Raw genomic sequence first — 22,231 nt, 5'->3', positions numbered from 1 at the left:
CCAGGCAGCCCTCAGGTCTGCTAGGTGAGGAACATTCTGGATCTGCGCCTTATGAAGCACTGTCAGCGCTGCAACTTTCCGGCAATGATCCAGAGTGTCCCTCAGCACCGGCCCATCCTCCTGTATCTGCTGCTGCTGCTGCTGTTGTCGCTGCCGCCATGGTTGCTGGCGAGGCGCTCTGCCCTCCTTTGCACTTTGTCCAGCAAGTTGAGATGACATCGGGCACTGGACATCCACGCGAGCAGCGCGTACTCCATGATGGGCCTGACCTGAGCCTTGTACAGGGTCAGGAGGCCATCGGAGTCAAGGAGGTGCCTCAGACGCCTCAACAGTGTCACCTTCTGAGAAGCTTTTCGGGCCACGTCCTCGAGGTGACGGTCGAAGAGCAGCCGCGAGTCCACCTCCACGCCAAGGATGTTTACGCTGTCCTGTAGAGGGATGTTGTTGTCTCCCATCTTCAGCCTTCCACGCACCTCACGCACGTCCTCGTGAGAGCGGGATACTACCATGGCCGGCCTGAGTCTTTTCGGGGGCAAACTTGACTTGCCACCGGTCGCCCCAGGCCATGATGTCTGAGAGCAGTGCGTTGGCAGACTGCACTGCGGCCTGCGCCTCCCCTCTCTCGTAGGTCGAAGAGAGGGTGCAGTCGTCTGCGTACGCACTGGCTGAAGGAACACTCTCCAGGAGGTCATTGAAGTAAATGTTCCACAGTATGGGTCCCAGAACTGACCCCTGTGGAACAGAGGCCTCTACAGGAAAGCTGGCGGAGGTGTGGCCGTTAATCACAACACGGAGACTCCTGTCCGTCAGGTAGCTGCAGAGCAGGTGCAGCAGGTCCCCGGTGATGCCCAGCTGCTCCAACTTTGCCAGAAGTTCCCTGATGCCACACAGTGTCGAAGGCCCCGGCGATGTCCAGGGCAATCACTAATAATGGCCGGCCGACATCCAGGGCGTCGTGCCAGGATTTGGAGAGAAGAAGGAGCAGATCTGAGGTGGAGCGTCCTTTACTGAAGCCGAACTGCCTGGGTGAGTGAAGGTGGTGCTCGCCCAGGAACCTCGTCACCTGCTCTCCGATGAGGAGGTGAGGGCTTACTCCGTCAGGACCTGAGGCCTTCCTGACGTTGACCTCCTTCAGGTGCCCCCTAACAGCGGCCTCCGTGATGACCACGCTCTCTATGCTTGAGGCAGCAAGGCGTGGGAGAGGTGGTGGCTGTCTGTCAGGTTCTGGCGTCCTCATCTTCTCACTTAACACCTGAGCAAGCAGGTCTGCCTTCTGGCTGGTGACGACAAGGTTCCCACACGGCTTAGTGAGAGCCGGGACACGTTCGTGGGAAGTGACGCCCTGCTTCTCCTTCACCAAGCTCCACCATCGCTTTGGGTCCAGCTGATTGGAAGACAACATCCTCTTGCTGTTGTCCTCCCATCTTGCCTTGGCCCATTTCGCTGCTAGCGTCATTGCTTTGCACGCAGCTCGGTGCAAGGCCTTGTTCTGCTGGGTTGGCCGCCTCTTGTAGCGCTGCCACGCGCTGTACTTGCGTTCAGCAGCAGCACGACAACGATATCCGAATCAAGGCTGGTCCTTTGGACTTGTTGCGTAGGTCCTGTGCGGCACGTGTTGGTACTGTAAGTCCTGCAGGATGGTGGTGAGGGTGTTGACGTCGTTGTGCGGCTCGCCGGTGAGCACCGTGTCCCAGGAAATCTCCCCAACGGCACATTTCACAGCTTCCCAGTCGGCGCGGTCCCACAGCCAGATGGTCCTGTGCTGCTCCTCCTCACGGGCTGGGGCGAGGTTAATGGTGGAGAGGACGGCAAGGTGATCAGAGGTACCCACGAAGTCCAGTGGGCGGCACTGTACACAGTCACCTGCCAGGTCTGCTAGCACAGGGTCCAGAGATCCTCCACGCTGATGTGTAGGGAAGTCAACATGGTTGTGAAGTCCCTGCACCACTGTCAGCTCAGTAAATGCCCTCAAGACAATGTTGTGGTTGAGGTCGCCCACAATCACAACGTTCTGACAGTTGTGAGCCGCCATGATGTCGTCCAGGTTGTTAGTGAGGTAGTTGAGCGGCTCTCTCTCTCTCTCTCTCTCTCTCTCTCTCTCTCTCTCGTCTCTCTCTCTCTCTCTCTCTCTCTCTCTCTCTCTCTCTCTCTCTCTCTCTGTCTCTCTCTCTCTCTCTCTCTCTCTCTCTCTCTCTCTCTCTCTCTCTCTCTCTCTCTCTCTCTCTCTCTCTCTCTCTCTCTCTCTGTCTCTCTCTCTCTCTCTCTCTCTCTCTCTCTCTCTCTCTCTCTCTCTCTCTCTCTCTCTCTCTCTCTCTCTCTCTCTCTCTCTCTCTCTCTCTCTCTCTCTCTCTCTCTCTCTCTCTCTCTCTCTCTCTCTCTCTCTCTCTCTCTCTCTCTCTCTCTCTCTCTCTCTCTCTCTCTCTCTCTCTCTCTCTCTCTCTCTCTCACCAAGTGTTCCTTTCTCCAGATCGCAGGTGAATGCTTCCAGTTTATATTCACAGGTGTCCACGTAGTAGAAGGTGCGTCTATCCTCGCTCCACGCCAGGCCGTTACTGATGCTCACCTGCCAATGAGACAAACCAGTGACGAAAGGCAGATTGGTGGTAACTTTAAGGTCGGAGGAGGGACAGGTTTAAGGGAACGGTAATAAATATGATGCAAAGGGTAAGCTTTCCTTAGAAGTATGTATGATAGTTTAAAGTTTTGTTGTTATAGGGAGTGGGGGTGATATTGTTATAGTAGAGGTGGTGTTGTTATTATTGTTGTGGTTAATGGGTGTGGATGGTGCTGTTGTTGTTTTTGTTTTTTGGTTCTTTCTCTTTTTTCTTCTTCATCATCTTTTTCTCTTCCTCCTCGTCCTCCTCCTCCTCCTCCTCCTCCTCCTCCTCCTCCTCCTCCTCCTCCCCCTCCCTCCTCCTTCTTCTTCTTCTTCTTCTTCTTCTTCTTCTTCTTCTTCTTCTTCTTCTTCTTCTTCTTCATAGTTATCATCATCATCATCATCATCATCTTCTTCTTCTTCTTCTTCTTCTTCTTCTTTTTCTTCTTCTTCTTCTTCTTTTTCTTCTTCTTCTTCTTCTTATTATTATTATTATTATTATTATTATTATTATTATTATTATTTATTTTTTTTTTTATTTATTTATTTTTTTCTTTTTTTTTCCTCTTCCTTTTTCCCTCCTACAACTCACAACCCATGTATTCCTCATTATATCCGGCCTCTCTCTCTCTCTCTCTCTCTCTCTCTCTCTCTCTCTCTCTCTCTCTCTCTCTCTCTCTCTCTCTCTCTCTCTCTCTCTCTCTCTCTCTCACCTTATCAAGGACCCGCGTCACCTTGCCGTCCTCCGCCAGGTGGTACAGACTGCCCAGGTAAGGGAGGGGGTTCTCAGGGACATCCGTGTTTCCCATCGTGCCTGAGAGGAAAGACCTCTTCTTGAATACCCGGCATTCTCTCCCCTTCCGTCTATTCATCTTTGACCCAAACTCCCAATCTTCTCCTCTTCTATCTACTCAGTCCCCAATTGTGTAGTCTTGATGAGTGTGACGGTAAAATATAACAGAGACAGAGAGAGCGAGAGAGAGAGAGAGAGAGAGAGAGAGAGAGAGAGAGAGAGAGAGAGAGAGAGAGAGAGAGAGAGAGAGAGAGAGAGAGAGAGAGAGAGAGAGAGGGGAGGGAAAAGGGAAGGTAATAATGAGAAGTACTTGGGTGAAAAGGAGGAGAAAGAGGAGGGATTAAACAGAAGAATAACAAGAACAAGAACAGCAAGAACAAGATGAGGAAGAGAAGGATAAGGATAGACATACATATATATAGAGAACCAGAATGACAGATAGACAGGCAGGCAAACTGACAGACAGACAGACAGACAGAAACTTTAGTTATGTTTGTGTCTCAGATTCACATAAGTATCAAAAAAAAAAAAAAAAACATTCCACACAAAATAGTGATCCATTACAGAGAGCAGAATATCAATCATCCATCCTCCACGACCTAGAGCAACTGGTGCAACACCCTACTCGTTTACCTTACCGTCTTGGAGATACGTTCAACATTCTTCACCTTTTTCTAACCTCTAATCCTTCTGCTTATGCTGTCACCCTATCTTCTACGATGGGCTCCTCTGATCACAATTTCATATCTGCATCTTATCTTATCGCTCCAATCCCTCCTCAGGATTCCCTGAAGTAGAGGTGCCTCTGATGTTTTGCTACTGTTAATTGGGGAGACCTGAGGAGGTATTATGCTACTTTTCCATGGAAGGATCACCCCTTCCTTGTCAGAGACCCATCTCTGTGTGCTGAGCGCATAACAGAGGTGACAGTATCAGGCATGGAGGCATATATTCCTCACTCTTTTTCTCAACCTAAACATTCCAAACCTTGGTTTAACACAACCTGTTCTCTTGCTGTACATGATAGAGATTTGGCACAAAAAAGGTACATGAGCCTTCCATCACCTGAATCTCATGCACTTTATATCTATTCCCCCGGAATCATGTCAAGTCTGTTCTCCAACTAGCCGAAAACTCCTTTATTAATAGAAAGTGTCAAAATCTTTAAAGATCTAACTCACCTCATTACTTTTGGCACCTCCAGCATCCAGCATCTCCAATAACTTTGCTTCTTCATCTTTCCCCTCCTTTATTTCAACCTGATGGCACTATTACCATATCATCTATTTCCAAAGCTGAGTTTTTTGATTATTTTTTTGCTAAAAATCTAACTTGAATGATTCAGGGCTTGTTCCTCCCTCTCCTCCACCCTCTGACTACGTCATGCGTTACAACCATAATTCCCAGCCCCTTCACCAAGCTGCCGTACATGGAGTAACTTCCCTGAACCACCTCCAACGTGGACTCAGTGCAAGGGTCACATACCGGTGTACAGGATCCCTTGCAATTCCTGCAGCCTTTTCACAACAATCGTAACTCCAGGTCACACTAATTTGAGATCGCCAATCCATTTTGCCTACCCACGAACAATACTCAACAACTACAGCTGATGAAGAATCGACAACCACGTCTAGGAGAAACTGTTAACATACAATAACACGTATATTGTTGAGGTATAATACCCCATTGGACTTCTGCCTTCCGTGACAGTCCTCCACTATCCCACAGTGTTATGACCTCAATCCGAGTAGTGTCATTTACTGCCTCCTGGACAGCAGGCCTTGTCAGGACCTGAGGATGGAGTAAAGTTCACTACAGAGCTAGTTACTTAGGATCTCTGCGGTTGAATTGAATCAGCCCTTAGTACCATTTAAGACAAAAAAGGATCACAAACAAGAGAAACAAGAAACTATTATGAAATAGTGCCCACGAACACACAGGAGGCACAGCCGAGGAGGCACTTCCCTGGGTATAGTGTGAGTAATGCACAACTACTCTTACTGGCAGACTTCTATGGAGACTCCTATTCTATTCTATATAAATAGGCCAGCTAACTATTGAGATCTCGTCTTGGTCTCTTTCAAATATTAGAGCACATCTCAGTACATCCGCTCCCTCCAACAGCTTCCTAGTGACTGAAAGTGGGAAAACACTTCAAACACTTTTCTGGGCTGCTGCTACAGGGAGGGGGTACAAGGAAATGGAGGGGGGTGTGACACACGCACATACGGACGCCCGCCCACACACCGCTTCCCACGCGGTCTTTACTTGAATAAAACACTTTTACTTTAAAAAAAAATCTACTGATTAAACAATGAGGCCTTGATGAATACTGATTATTTCTTTGTCAAGGGCAACTCTTCTGCTGTAAACTACATGAGAATCAAACTGACTGAACAAATAAAAATAGGCTAAATTAATCGGGGAAAGAGAGTCTCTAGGCACAAGGATTCTTATGATAAGTTTATGGCGGTGAGTGGCCACTCATAATCGTACATCTGGCGTTCATGCTCTAGCTCTCTCATAATTCTTACTACTTTCTTCTTACTATTTTCTTCATTTAATTTTGTTTTATCTCGCTGCACATTACACATCCCATTATAAACAAAAATTTTCGGAAGATATACGAAAGCTTACGAAAATTTTGGGAATATACTACTGACTGGTTTAGGTCCTGGCCCGAGACAAAAAATCTGCCATTACAGATTGCCATTAATGTGCTGGACGTCAAGGTTGTATTCTTGCAGCAATAGCCTCTATCCAGTAAGCCTTACATTCTTTAGTTTAAACTGGCCTGAAAACTGCAGTGGACTATGATCCGATAAAATAGTCACTTTAGTGCCATAAGCAGCCACATAAACTTCGAGGTGCTGCAAGGCTAAAATTATAGCTAATTATGGCTAATTATAGCTAAGAGTTTTTGTTGAATTACAGTATTGTTTTTCTGGGCAGGATGAACTTCTCAGAAAAATAACAAACTGCTTGATTAACTTGGTTATCATCCGGCTGCATTAATACAGCTCCTATCCACAACCTGGCTGGCATCAACAGCTAAAGCAAAGGGCTGAGAGAAATCAGATGCTCTCAATACTGGTAGGCTACAGAGTACAGCTCTCAACTTCACAAAAGCCTCTTCACACTCTCCAGTACACTCTCAACGATGCCCTTTCTGTGGAGAGGTCAGTTAGAGCTGGTACAAATCAACGGTAGTGTCTTACTACCCTGAGGAACCTCTGGAGAGCACGGCGACGGGACGGGGCGGGGAGCCGGCTAATCAACTTTACTGTGGCTTCAGGAAGGGTCACACAGCCATGGCCCACTACTTATCCCAGATATTGGACATGGGCTTTTACAAACTCACACTTATCGAGATTGACAACTAATCCCGCCTCATGGAGTCGTGCAAACAATGCGTCCACGTTGGTGAGGTGATCTTGCCATGTCCAGTCATAAATAACTACATCGTCAATAGTAGTGGGGCAAGCCCTCTACACCCCAGTTCATCAACCGCTGGAAGATGGCCAGGGCATGACTTGGCACTGATAGACAACACTGGTGGCCACAAAGCTGGCGATCTCCTTGGCCTGGTCCGTCAAAGGGACCGGCCAGTACCCTTTGACAAGATCAGTTTTTGTAATAAACGTGGCCTCCCCAATGCGGTCCACAGAATTGTCTACTCTGGGCAGTGGGTAAGTGTCAGCTTTCGATAGGGAATTCACTTTTCGAAATTCGATACAGAACCTGACCCGGCCATCAGGTTTTGGCTGGAGGGTGTTATGTGAACTCCATTCACTATAAGCCCTCTTAATAAGCCCATGCTCTAGCACAGTGGTTCCCAAACTGGGAGCCATGGCCCCCTGGGGGGCCATATAGCAGAATGTAGGGGGCCATAATCTGAGGCTATGCATAAATAAAACCAAAGGAGTTTAGCGGGTAGGTAGCCAGTGGAGGGAACTTACAGGTTCAGTACAGGTTTGTGCAATGCCTTGCTGCCAGACACATGAGTAATACGTCCCAAATTTCTTTATTAATAATTAACAAAAGAAAAATAACAAATGGAATCAATAAAATTACAGGATTTGCTAGAGTGGTTTTTATATGGACCTATAATGAGAGTAGGACTGTAGACAGTCACGGTAGTCACAGGTTATGGTTGTGGGGGGGGAGGATGGACAAGGATCATGTATGAAAAGTGGGTAACGACCAGAAAAAGTTTGGGAACCACTGCTCTAGCATGTAGTCTAATTCCTCTCCCAACAACTGCTGCTTGTGGGGATTTACACGGTAGTGTGGTAGTTTCACGGGAACAGCATGCCCTGCTTCAATGTCGTGCTCTACTACAGCCATCCTTCCTGGAGTACTGCAAAAGACCGATGGATATTTTCCTAAACGATCTAACATTTCCTGCTGGCACACCCAATACAAATGGGTCAGTTTCTCCTTTAAAAGCTGTGCACTGTTCTGTTCCAAATACTCTGTGGGAACAGTTGGCTCAGGGCCAAGATTATCAGGTTCCTCTCCTTCACTTCCCATGTAACGGTGTCACATAATTAATAATAATATGTATTGTATTTATAATGCCTTGCCTGATTAGCAATATAAGTGTATGTATACATATATGCATAAGTGTAGATAGTGGGTGTTGGGGCATAAGGGTGAGGCGGATATGATCACGCCACCCTACGTCACACACACAACATGGAACTTTCCATACTCCTTTTATTGCCATCGATAAGTAATCGGTAGCACCTACATTATAGTATCTAAGTATTCTCCATAGTTAATCTCTCCCTAATGTATTTTGGCATGTATTACTCTTAGTTATAAGTAGCTTTTCCCTTGCCTTATTTATGTCATTAGAAAGTTATAATTATGAATATATTCATGTACTGTGAGTGCGGTCAACCCGCTCTTATTTCTACTGTCAGCACTTTTTGGAGGCGCTAAGCGTCCCTTGTGCCGCCTCCGGCAGTCTCTTGCCAGGGTGTAACGCTGTACCACGCAGAGGACATCCGTTGTCCCGTATTCGTCACACCCTTCTCCAGAATTCTGTACATATATCTAAATATACCTATTTTTATACGTTCACCTTTGACATTCACCTGAAAGCCACAGAAACTCACCAAGAGTGACTTTACCTATTATACAAAGGTAAGAAACTAATGAACAGTGTCCAGCGGTAATTGATAATTCAAAACCACTCTGGAACATTTGGTGGCAGCGGTGGGATACGAATAACTAACTCCAGTGCCAAGTGCAACAACAATAAACAGTAGTTGAAAGTGAAGTGGTGAACGGACACAGTGAACGGAGAAAACGGCAAACAGTGGCAGGATAGTGAGGAGAGCAGAGGAGCGAGCCGGCGTTGTTTACAGAACTTACGCTGACACACCAAAACACTCGGACCCAGCCAAGAGCGACGCACCTAACAGTCTCGTCTTACTCACCCAGCCTGCCACTCCCAAGATTCACTTCTCCTTGTTATTAAAGGAGGAGACTTAAAAGACTCAGGGAGAAACCTAACAGTTCTTTGGTTTCCCCTCGGTCTAATTACTCGTCGTAGATTCTCGGCGAAGACATTCCCGGGGCAGACCAACACATCTCCCACCTGCAGGAATCCTGCAGGATTCTACAAGGACACTACTATCCTAAGAGGAGCTTCCCAAGATGGAAGGAGTCTTCCTAAGAAGAGGATATATATATATATATATATATATATATATATATATATATATATATATATATATATATATATATATATATATATATATATATATATATATGTATATATTTTTTTTTTTAAGTGTGAATTTCTCCGGCTACAGTCGTGAGTACAGACACTTAGTGGTACACCACACCAATATTAAATAAAACACTTGTGGTAACGCAAACACTGTTAGGGTTCATGTATAACTTACCTATTTCACAGTGATGTTACTTATGTGGAAATTAAAATAATATAGTTTGCCCTTTGAACACCGTTTTCGTTTGTCTGCTGGATGGAGCGCTCGCTCCCGTTTTCTTTTAAGTGTTCAGGGATAAGTAGGATAATTCCATTTCTGTCCCTAAACCTTCAATTCTGTTAAAATTTTCACACTTCTCACAATACTAACCATTCATCCTTTAAGAGTGGAAACGCCTTTGGACGATGGAAACGTAATGTAAGTGTGTAATCAATACCTAATTAAGATAGTAATAATACCACATTTATGGCTAAAGCTGAGAAGATAGCTGAAATTTATGAACTGGAGTGTCATTTCCAAGCGGAAAATAGAGATACTAGATCATCAGAAGCATTATCAACGGAACCAAAACCCACTACAGTGGAAAATACCGTGCCTCATGAGGACGGAAACGTGTTGATTACAAGATCAGGGAACAAATACCCATCATTATCAGCAGCAACCATGTCTAATCCTAATGCTTCTGCTTCAGCCTCTACTGGCTCTCCTCATGCCTTGCATGCATCTACTACACTTAAGGTACTTCCTATTCCTGAAACAATATCAGCATTTCGCGGAGAAAACCCGCAAGAAAGGGCTCATGATTTCATTCGTTTGTGTGAGGATGTTATGACAAGATCAAATACTATCACCGATGAAGACAAGATCTCTTTCGTCAGATCTAAATTGGCTGGAGAAGCAGCACACATGATGAATACCAGCGCTTTCAGTCCGCTTGAAATAGGGACTAGTTATGCAAGTTTCAAGAAAAATTTCTTGAACATTTTTGGGGGTAAGAGTCAAACTGACCTCATGGTACTAGCCTCCAAGGTGGGTCTTAGATTTGCAGCTGAAATTAACTCTCTTCATGAAATGAAAGCCTTAATCCCTACACACCAGTTCGTAACGGACTTCATGGATGTCTTACGACTTAACAACTGGTTCCAAGGAAACAGTATGACAGAAGCAGATTTCAGAAGACTTCTGGAATTCATCTTTTACATATCATTGGTGAATGGGGAAGTGAAGAAAACCGCAAGTCATTTCAGTTTTAAACCGGGAGACACAGTAGCTGACCTTGCAGTCGTGATTCGAGAGAAAAGAGGGCTACCTGGTACCTCTCCGGAAACTCAAACCTCACTGGCTGCTCCACTCATGGATGACGACCAATCTCAACCTTGTGCGGCAGCCATGGCAAAGCCTGGAAATGTCTGTTCGCACTGTGATAAAATAGGTCATGGAGAAAAATGATGTTATAAGAAACAAAAGGACCAGAAATTGGCAGGGAATAAATCCCACTTGGAGAACAAAACAAAGGGGGTAATCTCTCTGTTAGACCAAAACCAGGTGCATCGCCCCACGTGAAAACTGGTAGGACAAGATCCTACAGGGACGTCGCTACCCAATACGAGTACTGCCTCATACATGGCCAGTGTAAACACTCATCAGAGCAATGTAAAGATATAATCAATATGAGAATTGAAAAACAGGCCAAAGCTAACCTGAACGGTACAAGGCAGTAGGGGGAAGACCAGCACACAGTAGTAAACAAACCCGACTAAAACATCTAAATGCGCAAGACGCTGAGGCAGCAAATTCTTCTGACATGTCAGTGCATTCAACCATAAATGCTGCCAACAACTAAACAGACATAATGGCATTACCAACTAGGGTAGGTAAGCATCGCTTATCTTTGGCTGTAGACACTGGAGCCACAGTAAACGTGATCTCTGAAGAATCTTACAAGATTCTGAAACGGAATTCACGCGGTGGTAAATGGATGCTCCGTCCAAGTGACTTGAATCTTTCTGGTGTCACAGGTTCAGCCCTGATAATCTTAGGAAAAATTTCCTTACCAATAAGTCTATCTAAGAATACTCAGCTTATTCAAACTGATTTCTATGTAGTCAGTAACTTTAAACTTCCTTCTGACGGCTTATCAGGGCTAAGAGCCATGAAGTCTCACCAGATAGTAATCTATCCAAAGCAAAATACAGTCATGTACTGCGGACGACATCTGGAAGGGATGAAACATCCTGCACCTTTGGTTTCCAGGCAACCCAGAAACGGTTCTTTATCACGGAAGTGACAAAGATCCAATGGGGAGCCTCAAACGATTCCATCTGTCCGGTCTCCTATGAGAGATAAGGATATAACAGAAGCATGGAGGGAAGCAAAAGAAATTGTCAATGCCAGTTATGACATTCCTGCTCGTGTGGCAAAACGGATTACAATTCGTGTTCCAGAAGCTCCTGTAGGCAGTGACATCTGTCTTGAAGGTATAGGAAATGTCAGGCGATTGGCTGTTGAATCGACTCTTTCCACAATTAGAAAGGGTCATGTCACTGATGCCTTGGTGGTGAACACTACTGGAAGTTCTGTAAGGACCAAACAAGGTCTTTTCCTTGGAAAGTGCCTGGTTTATGACAAGAAAGTGGTACCAGAACCCAGTATTCTGCCTGGAGCCTGCGTCTCTTCGGTGAGTCAGTCCGCTGTTGACACCGAGCTGGGGCAGGCGCCAACCCTATGTTCGTTTGTCAATGTTGTGGACTACCCCGAAATGAGGCCCGCGCTCTTGGAAGTATCGCAATGTCCTGGCACTACCTGGAGAATCCTTAGGTGTGACCGATCGAGCGGAACACCACATTAGGTTAAAACCAAACACTAAGCCAATATATATACCAGCTTATCGTCTTCCTCATAGTCAGAGGGCGACTGTAGATGACATGATTCATGACATGATTGACAAGGGAGTGATTTAAGAATCGTGCTCTCCTTGGAATTCACCAATCTTTTTGGTTACCAAGAAAGATAAATCTTCCAGGCCGGTAATCGACTTCCGGCGGGTTAATGATGTCACAGTGGATGATCATTATCCTTTACCTGTCGTAAGTGACCTTCTAATGTCTTTAGGTCGTGGAAACAAAATTTTCTCTGGTTTAGACCTGTTGTCAGGATACTGGCAGGTTCCCTTAGCCCCCACTTCACGGGAAACAACGGCGTTCAGTACGCCTAGTGGCCATTACGAATAGTTACGCATGCCTTTTGGATTAAAATCCGCTCCGTTAACATTCCAGAGAATGATTAACAGTATTTTCACGGGTTTACTTGGCATAACTGTGTTTGCATACCTGGATGATATAATCATCGCTAGTAAGGATCAAGAGTCCCATCTGGAGAGTTTAAAATTAGTCCTCCAGAAGCTTGAAGAAGCTGGACTTAAAGCAAAGCTTTCTAAATGTGAATTTCTAAAAGCCAAAATCAAATTTCTTGGCCATGTAGTCGATGGTGAAAGAATCCACACGGTGGATGAAAAGGTCATGGCTGTACAGAAGTTTCCTCAACCTAAATCAGTGGAGAATGTCAGATCTTTCCTAGGCCTTGCGGAATATTACCGTCCTTTCATCAAGAATTTTGCGGCAATTACATCCCCATTTCCTAAACTCCTTAAAAAGGATGTTGCTTTCCATTGAGAGGCTGCTCATGAACAAAGTTTCATTGAATTAAAATCACTATTAACAAATGCACCTGTACTTGCTTTCCCAGAGCATTCAGAGCCGTTCATTATTTGCACGGATGCTTCTTCTCTAGGACTGGGAGCAGTACTGATGCAGACAGATGCCAGAGGCAAAAACTATGTAATAGCATATGAAAGTCGTGTGCTTAATCCAGCAGAGTCTAATTACTCTGTCACTCATCAAGAAACACTTGCTGTAGTTTGGGCTTTAAAACATTTTAAGGACATTATCCTTGGATATCCAATTACAGTCTACACGGACCATGCACACGTAATTGAACTTTCCAAAGGGAAAAATTTAACTGGACGAGTGGCAAGATGGTACTGTACCATGCAGGAATTTGCTCCAGTAGTCAAGTACTTGCCAGGTCGTGCTAATGCAGTAGCCGACGCACTTTTACGAAATGTGCCTGTGGGAGCTGTCAGTGACTCGATCCCTGTAAATAACTTCACCTTGAAGGAATTAAGTAAAGCACAGCGAGAACATGAAATATGGTCTAAGGTCATACATGCTCTGGAGTCAGGCGAAGAAGATAATCTTCCACGTCTAAATATACCATTCTCTCAATTTTTCATGTCACCAGACAATGTTCTATGTCGACATAATCCCCAAATGGGAGATTCTAGTAAACAGCACATCATTCCTGAGAGTTTAGTCCCTGTCATACTTATCTTAGTGTACGACATGCCAAGTGCGGGACATCCAGGAAGAGAGCGAACTCTACAAGCAACGCGTAAAAGCTATTATTGGCCTACCATGCGCACTGACAGAAAATTATGTTGCCAAGTGTATATCATGTGCAAAGCACAAGGGTGCGGTAAAAGGACCAGCCCCAATACTGGAATATCCACTACCTGAGCGACCTTGGGACATTGTCTCCATTGATCTTCTTCAATTACCCAAAAGTCAAGTAGTGTACCTACTTGTGTGTGTAGACCATTTTTCAAGGTTCGTGGTTCTCTCACCTTTAAAGGAAAAACCTGCTAAATATGTAGCGCATGCGCTAGTAACTAAATTGTTTTGTCCATACTCAGCACCACGAGTGTTGTTAAGTGATAATGGATCTGAATTTCGCAATGAAATCCTACAAGGTATATGTACACAGTACAACATCAAACACACCTACACTGTGGCTTACCATCCTTCTTCAAACGGACTGGTAGAAAGAGCAAACAGGAAAATCCTGGAGGTTCTTCGTCCAGTTGTAAACAGTCTACATGATGACTGGAAGGACTGGTTACCACACGTTGGTGCCTGCATTAACAGTTCAATGTGTGAAAGTACTGGGAAATCCCCACATTATATATTGTATGGTGAAGATAAAAATCTTCCTTATGATTTGTTGGCAAGTCCACAAACTCCAGTATACAACGCAGATGACTATGTTAAACAACATATGCATGTTTTCAAGGACATTCATGCTAAAGTCCGAAGTAGGCTACAAGCTTCTAGTGCAGAAATGATGGCTAGACAACAAAAGCGTGCGACCCCTGTCACGATACAGGTTGGAGACACAGTTAAAGTTCGTCATCCAGACAGGACCTCCAAACTCTCCCCAAAATTTAGTGGTCCATGCTTGGTTGTCCGCCAGTTACATGGTAACAAATTTGAGGTGCATGACCCTCTTCTTAACACTGTTGAGATAGTACATAGTGATCGGCTTGTGAAGACTGATGCTCAGATCGAATCATCAACAGAGAGTACTACTGATCAAGTTACAAACAATAATTCTACTAATACTATAAAGACGCATAGGTATAACCTGCGCTCACGCAGCTAATTGCCTGCATTATTTACAGATGGCACTGGGCCTCCTGGTTACCTACTTGAGCATGCTGCAAGTGCTACAAGCGTCCATTGCGTTGCATGTCAAACCGGGGGCTCTCACCGCACATCTTGGGGAAGTAACCTTAATAGAAGATGTTCTTCTGGTTCGATATCTTTTTTCTACCTTATTTTCCGTACCTTCGGACCTCGACACAGTCTCAAAAACTTTGGATAACTCCTTGCAGGAACTGGAATCCTTACTTGCTGATGAAACGCATAGACAGACACAAGTTTTCTCTCAAACCATAATCAAAGCTTTAAAAGCAAGGGTAGAATTCTTGCATGGGAAATTGAACCAATCTCAGCATGACTACAACCTTCATCCAGTGCACGCTCGTACCAAAAGAGGACTCATAAATGGGTTGGGACAACTGTCTCAATATCTTTTTGGCACCGCCTTGGACGAGGATGTACAGGATTTAAGGAAACATTATGATCAACTAATAACAGTTGCAGCTACTAATAAGAAGGTCCTGAACCTACATCATAACAAAATGGTTAAATTAGAATCTAACCTCAATGAGTTATTACAGTACTCGAATGATTTAACAACTGTGCTTGATAATGTCTTACATAGTTTAGATGTGATAAATCACGTTGTGGTTATAGATCAAGCTTTGCATGTATTTGAAGCTCCCTTGGATTCAGTTCTCTCCATTAATGAAGCGATAATTCGCAACATGGTGGATGCTGTCAATGGCACGGTAACAACTTCACTATTTCCTGCAGAGGATTTGCTTCACACAATAGAAATTGGTCAGTCAACCTACAAATTGACACCAGTGTATGCAGCGGACATGATCCAATATTACTACCCATTGCTAGAAGTTACCTTGACCACAGATGCAATAATTGTAAACATACCTTTTAAATCTCAGGATCATTTTGAGGCCTATGAGATTAAACCTTTTCCATTTTCCGTTAATAATTCTGTTATGACATTGGACATGAATCCCTCCTTAGTGCTAATACCCAAGGATTTTTCATTATATACAATTGGAGATTTAATTGAATTAAATCGTTGTAAATCTTCATACTTACATTTGTACCATTGTTCAAGTATCCAATTTGGCTTCTTACCTGTAGTAAAAGGTATTTGTGAAGTCGTCTTGACACGTTCAGAGGCATCTGCAGCTCTAACACTGTCCATACAAGCATGTGGTTTCAAAACCTATTTTTCATTGCAATTTTCATGGATATCATTACTTTTATTTCACAGAAAACTTTTATGTCTCAGTGACTTGCCCAGAAGGGACCACCTATGAGGAGGTTATAGGTAATTATGCGGTACAAGATGCTTGTCACGCACGTTCTAATAAACTAACCACTTACCCTTCTAGGATTCATTTAGCTTTTACGACAGACCTTTCATATAGGGTTTTCCCTGTCACTCCCCTGGAGAATTTGACAAAGTCAAGGATTTCTTTTATAACAAACTCCTTATCCACTCTTTCCTTCTCAAACACAGAAGAGTTTTCAGAGGCTCTAGAGACATCTTTACCAGTATATCTGAAACCTGGGATTCTCTATCCAAGTGTCCTGACACCTTGCCTTATTTTAATGTTTTTGTTAATATTCTTATATGTGTGTGTTAGGAAAGCCTTAAATTTGTATATATATCTTGATGGTAGACGTACACGTCTTAATGAAGGAGTTCCATACACATAACATGGTTAGGTACACTGTATTCGCGAGGACGCGTCAAGTAGGTGACCGAGCGATGTAACGGTGTCACATAATTAATAATAATATGTATTGTATTTATAATGCCTTGCCTGATTAGCAATATAAGTGTATGTATACATATATGCATAAGTGTAGATAGTGGGTGTTGGCGCATAAGGGTGGGGCGGATATAATCACCCCACCCTACGTCACACACACACCATGGAACTTTCCATACTCCTTTTATTGCCATCGATAAGTAATCGGTAGCACCTACATTATAGTATCTAAGTATTCTCCATAGTCAATCTCTCCCTAATGTATTTTGGCATGTATTACTCTTAGCTATAAGTAGCTTTTCCCTTGCCTTATTTATATCATTAGAGAGTTATAATTATGAATATATTCATGTACTGTGAGTGCGGTCAACCTGCTCCTATTTCTACTGCCAGCACTTTTTGAAGGCGCTAAGCGTTCCTTGTGCCGGCTCCGGCAGTCTCTTGCCAGGGTGTAACGCTGTACCACGCAGAGGACATCCGTTGTCCCGTACGCGCCACACCCTTCTCCAGAACTCTGTACATATATCTAAATATACCTATTTTTATACGTTCACCTTTGACATTCACCTGAAAACCACAGAAACTCACCGAGAGTGACTTTACCTATTATACAAAGGTAAGAAACTAATGAACAGTGTCCAGCGGTAATTGATCATTCAAAACCACTCTGAAACACCCAAAAACGAAACTAAAGGTGCCTCTTTCACGGCAGAAACTAAAAACCCTTGCTGGCTATTCTTACGATAATAAGGTCTCAACATATTAACATCGCAAAGCTGAGCCTGCTTTCGCCGGTCTGGAGTGGAAACCAGATAATCTAATTCACCCACACACCTCTCTATTACATAGGGACCACTGTAGCATGCAACCAGGGGCTGTCCCTGAGTTGGAAGTAACACCAGCACCTCATCCCCAGAAGTCTAAACATCAATACTTGGCCTTCCGGTCATAGTACATCTTCATATACTTTTCAACCTGGCCCAGGTACAACTTGAGGGCTTTCATTAACCTCCCTCATGTGCATATCACCATGTTTAATAAAAATTCCGGAGGACCAGACAAGAGGGCAGCACCAAGCATCTCGAACCACATCCAACGGGCCATGCATTTGGTGCCCGAACACCGGCTTGTTCGGCGAAAACCCCAACGACTCAGTGGGTGCTTCTTGCACAGCAAACATTACATAAAGGGCAGCCTCATCCCAATCCTTTGTCATGGTCCAGGCAAAAAGTTCTCAGCATGGTTTTCAAAGATTTGATGGTATTGCAGTCATCCCCAGCATCCAACTCTAAATCGTCCACTCTTTCGCCAGCTGTGGGACAGGCCTCTTGGCACTCTGCCCCTACTGTGGCACTTACATCACCCCTGCACTCCTCTTTCGGTGGCCTGGTTCATTGCAGTCGACCCCAGGAGCTGAAGAGGAACTCACCATCCTTGCCATGGAGTGGGTGATAACATTAACAGAGTCGGGTACCTCAGCAGCCTTCTCATCCGGGACGTGGTCCGCGAATGGGGGCTGTACCCAAAGTCTCCCTCCTGTCAGATCATTTCCCAAAAGGAAATCAACCTCAGGCACCGGCAGGTCCTCCATCATGGCCACTTGCGTCTCTGTGGTCACCAGCGAATGCATCAGCCTCACGTTGGTAGTGGCAAGCCTCTCAACAGCAATGATGCCCTGACACAGTACTGCCTTCCCGGAGGTTACCTTCCTCTCTGTAATGTTCGGGCACAAAGATTGCTGGGCTGCCGTGTCACGCAACACTGTGACAGGATATGCCACCCCAGCGATCTCGACAGTTCCCTGGCACAAGAAATGGCAGCACCAATCTAACCCCGACCTCACTCTCTCAGTTGAAGTACTAACTGATGACATGGAAGCAACACCCCATGTCTTCTCTCCAGCCAGATTGTATGCGGAGTCAAATACCTGGTCTGGTCAGACAAGCAAACCTACTGGCTTTTGGGAAGGCTTTGGGGCAGAAGGCTTGATCAACTTGGGTCAATTGGACCGGAAGTGCCTTATAGCCTTGCAGTGGTAACAGGTAGGCTGGTTATTAAATTTAGGGGCGCTATGCATCATACTCCCTGTTGCTCTCCTCTTTGGATCAAAAGGAGGCCTGGTGTTGTATGAATTCCCGGGCACGGACTTATTTCCAAACTCACTGCTGTGGGGGCCGTTTCTCCACAGCCAATTTAACTCCCATACCTCCGTGGTGAGATGCATAGCGGTGGGCCAACACATGATCATCCGCCCATGTAGCTGGCTCTTTAAGTCTTTTGAACTTTTTCTCACGGAGCAGCGGTATTAACTCCTTCTCGGCCACATTAATAAACTGCTCCGTTACTATGAGTTCCATTAACTCATGGTAGGAGATGGCCTGCTCGCTAGCAATCCACTTTTCAAATGTCTCCTCCAGATAGCAAGCACACTCAAGATATGAGTCACTGGTCCTTTTCTTCCCTCCGCGAAACTGCAGCCTATATACCTCCGGCCTCAGCTCATACATTCTCTGGATGTCAGCCTTAAACTCCTCATAATCCTCTAAATCCTCAACTGACATCCTATCATACACCTGCAAGGCCTTACCCTTCAACATATTGGCAACAAGGCCAACCCATATCTCCTGAGGCCAATCAGATTCTGAGGCTTTCTTCTCAAAACTCCTAAACCACCCTCTCAACTTCTTTTCACCAAACTCAGAAATAAACTTCAAACTCCTCACCATCTTGCTTTCTACTGTATCCTCCTTAACCACTTCTCCTCTCCTCAAGCCATGAGGTGAATTGACTTCAATCCGAGTCTTTTCCAACACACACATCCTATTCTCCTCAGCCTCCTACCTCTCATACATTTTCGCCTCTTTCTCCGCCTCAAGTAATCTCATTTCCTTCTCCTTCTCGGCCTCAAGTAACCACATCCCTTTCTCCTTCTCGGCTTCAAGCCTCGTGGCTTCTCTAGCCTCCTCGGTCTTCAATCTCCTTTCCTCAGCTTCCAATTCAAGCCTTCTTAATTCTTTCTCCCTCTCGGCCTCAAGTTCCATTCTCCTCATTTTCAATTTAAATCTCATCTCCTCGGACATGCTTTCGGTCTGGGGGAAGCCACCAACGCTTCCGGTAGGCTTAACACGTCCGTGGACGCTGTGTGTGTGGGACTAGGTGTCCTTACACCAAATTGGGCCAAATCTACACTGCCGATTCCGATTCACGAGTCAACCCCGCTACCAGCCCTGCCCTCCATGGTTTATACTAAATGTGAGCACACACAAGACAATGAAACAAACAACAAACAACAAACTGTCTTCCCCACATGGCAACGAAGTTCCCAGCAATCCTGGCGGGGTCGCCAGTTTCTGTTACAGCCACAATTACCAACCCCTTCAACAGGCTGCCACACCTGGACTAGCTTCCCTGAGCCACCTTCTATGTGGACTCAGTGCAGGGCTCAAGTACGGGTGTACAGGATCCTTTGTAACTCCTGCACCCTTTTCACAACAGTTTAACTCCTGGTCACACTAATTTGAGGTCACCAGTCTCTTTTACTTACCCACAGACAAGGGAATTAAATACTCGGACCTAGTCAAACTCTTTTAACTCTGTCTACATTTTCTTCTTGCTGGAAGCTTGCCTACATTCAGCCTGTTTCTTAAAAGAACGACCATTCTAATTTCTCAAACTGCTGCCCTATTGCTTTAATTTCCAGGCAATCTGAAGTTTTTCAGTCAATCTTCAACATGAAGATTCTACAATGTTCTATCTGATTGCCAGTATGGAACCCATACTGGCGAATACTAGTCATGGCGACTCCTACACCAGCCTCGGAGTCCCCATTTGGGGAGGGGACCATAAATGTCCCCAGGTCGGACTGCCTTTCTGTCGACGACTCTAAGTGTCTTGACACCCCCCTCAACTTTTTCTTCATTAACTTATGCAACATTCGCGGTCTAAGATCTAATTTGCAATCTGTAGAACACCACCTCTCCTCTTCTAAACCTCATCTTCTTTTCCTCACTGAAACTCAGGTGTCTGAGGCAACTGACAGTAGCCCCTTTTCTGTTCCCTCCTACTTTCTCTATCCTCATTTTCGATCCAAAGCTGGATGCTGCGTTTATGTACGCAATGACTTAATCTGCTCGCGTGCCCACGCTCTTGAATCTTCCGAGTTTTCCACCATCTGGCTACGACTATAGAGTCACTCTCATACTAAATTTATCTGTGCTGTATACCTCTAATCTAACTCCTCTGACTATAAGAAATTCTTTGACTACTTAACTTCCAAAGTGGAGCACATTCTGACCCTCTTCCCTTTTGCAGAGATCTCCATTCTTGGAGACTTCAATGTTCACCACCAGCTTTGGCTTTCCTCTCCCTTCACTGACCATCCTGGTGAACTAGCCTACAACTTTGCTATCCTCCATGACCTAGAGCAATTGGTGCAACACCCTACTCGAATTCCTGACCGTCTTGGAGATACGCCCAACATTCTTGACCTTTTCCTGACCTCTAATCCTTCTGCTTATGCTGTCACCCTTTCTTCTCCATTGGGCTCCTCCGATCACAATCTCATATCTTTATCTTGTCCTATCACTCCAATCCCTCCTCAGGATCCCCCTAAGCGAAGGTGCCTCTGGCGTTTTGCCTCTGCTAGTTGGGGGGACCTGAGGAGGTATTTTGCTGATTTTCCTTGGAATGACTACTACTTCCGTGTCAGAGACCCGTCTTTGTGTGCTGAGCACATAACAAAGGTGATAGTGTCTGGCATGGAGTCATACATTCCTCACTCTTTTTCTCGTCCTAAACCTTCTAAACCTTGGTTTAACACAGCTTGTTCTCGTGCTATACATGATAGAGAGGTAGCCCACAAAAGGTACTTAAGCCTTCCATCACCAGAATCTCATGCACTTTATATTTCTGCCTGGAACCATGCCAAGTCTGTTCTCCAACTAGCCAAATACTCCTTCATTGACAGAAAATGTCAAAACCTTTCAAGATCTAACTCCCCTCGTGATTTCTGGCATCTAGCCAAAAATATCTCCAATAACTTTGCTTCTTCTTCTTTCCCTCCTCTATTTCAACCAGATGACACCACTGCTATCACATCTATTTCTAAAGCTGAACTCTTTGCTCAAACCTTTGCTAAAAACTCTACCTTGGACGATTCTGGGCTTGTTCCTTCCTCTCCTCCACCCTCTGACTACTTCATGCCACCTATTAAAATTCTTCGCAATGATGTTTTCCATGCTCTCGCTGGCCTAAACCCTCGGAAGGCTTATGGACCTGATGGAGTCCCTCCTATTGTTCTCCGAAACTGTGCCTCCGTGCTTGCACCTTGCCTAGTCAAACTCTTTCAGCTCTGTCTGTCAACATCTACCTTTCCTTCTTGCTGGAAGTTTGCCTACATTCAACCTGTTCCTAAAAAGGGTGACCCTTCTAATCCCTCAAACTACCATCCTATTGCTTTAATTTCCTGCCTATCTAAAGTTTTTGAATCTATCCTCAACAGGAAGATTCTTAAACATCTATCACTTCACAACCTTCTATCTGATCGCCAGTATGGGTTCCGTCAAGGTCGCTCTACTGGTGATCTTCTGGCTTTCCTTACTGAGTCTTGGTCATCCTCTTTTAGAGATTTTGGTGAAACTTTTGCTGTTGCCTTGGACATATCAAAAGCTTTTGATAGAGTCTGGCACAAAGCTTTGATTTCCAAACTACCCTCCTACGGTTTCTATCCTTCTCTCTGTAACTTCATTTCAAGTTTCCTTTCTGACCGTTCTATTGCTGCTGTGGTAGACGGTCACTGTTCGTCTCCTAAATCTATTAACAGTGGTGTTCCT

The 22,231-nt window shown here is 44.9% G+C and overlaps 1 protein-coding gene across 2 annotated transcripts in view; it reads right to left on the bottom strand.

The window, feature by feature from the left end:
* Nucleotides 1–22,231, bottom strand: part of LOC135110195 (regucalcin-like) — a 48,047-nt gene that overhangs the window by 18,577 nt on the left and 7,239 nt on the right. For both annotated transcript variants that reach the window (XM_064022227.1, XM_064022228.1), the window contains exons 4-5: nt 3,310–3,410; nt 2,449–2,563 (exon numbers count right to left, since the gene is read on the bottom strand). In XM_064022227.1, the coding sequence (XP_063878297.1) occupies nt 2,449–2,563; nt 3,310–3,410 (216 nt within the window). The remainder of the gene's footprint in view (nt 1–2,448; nt 2,564–3,309; nt 3,411–22,231) is intronic.

Source organism: Scylla paramamosain, chromosome 20, assembly GCF_035594125.1.
Source record: "Scylla paramamosain isolate STU-SP2022 chromosome 20, ASM3559412v1, whole genome shotgun sequence".
Classification (NCBI taxonomy): domain Eukaryota; kingdom Metazoa; phylum Arthropoda; class Malacostraca; order Decapoda; family Portunidae; genus Scylla; species Scylla paramamosain.
The sequence above is the reverse complement of the archived record's forward strand: the minus strand, read 5'-3'. Positions and strand labels throughout refer to the sequence as shown.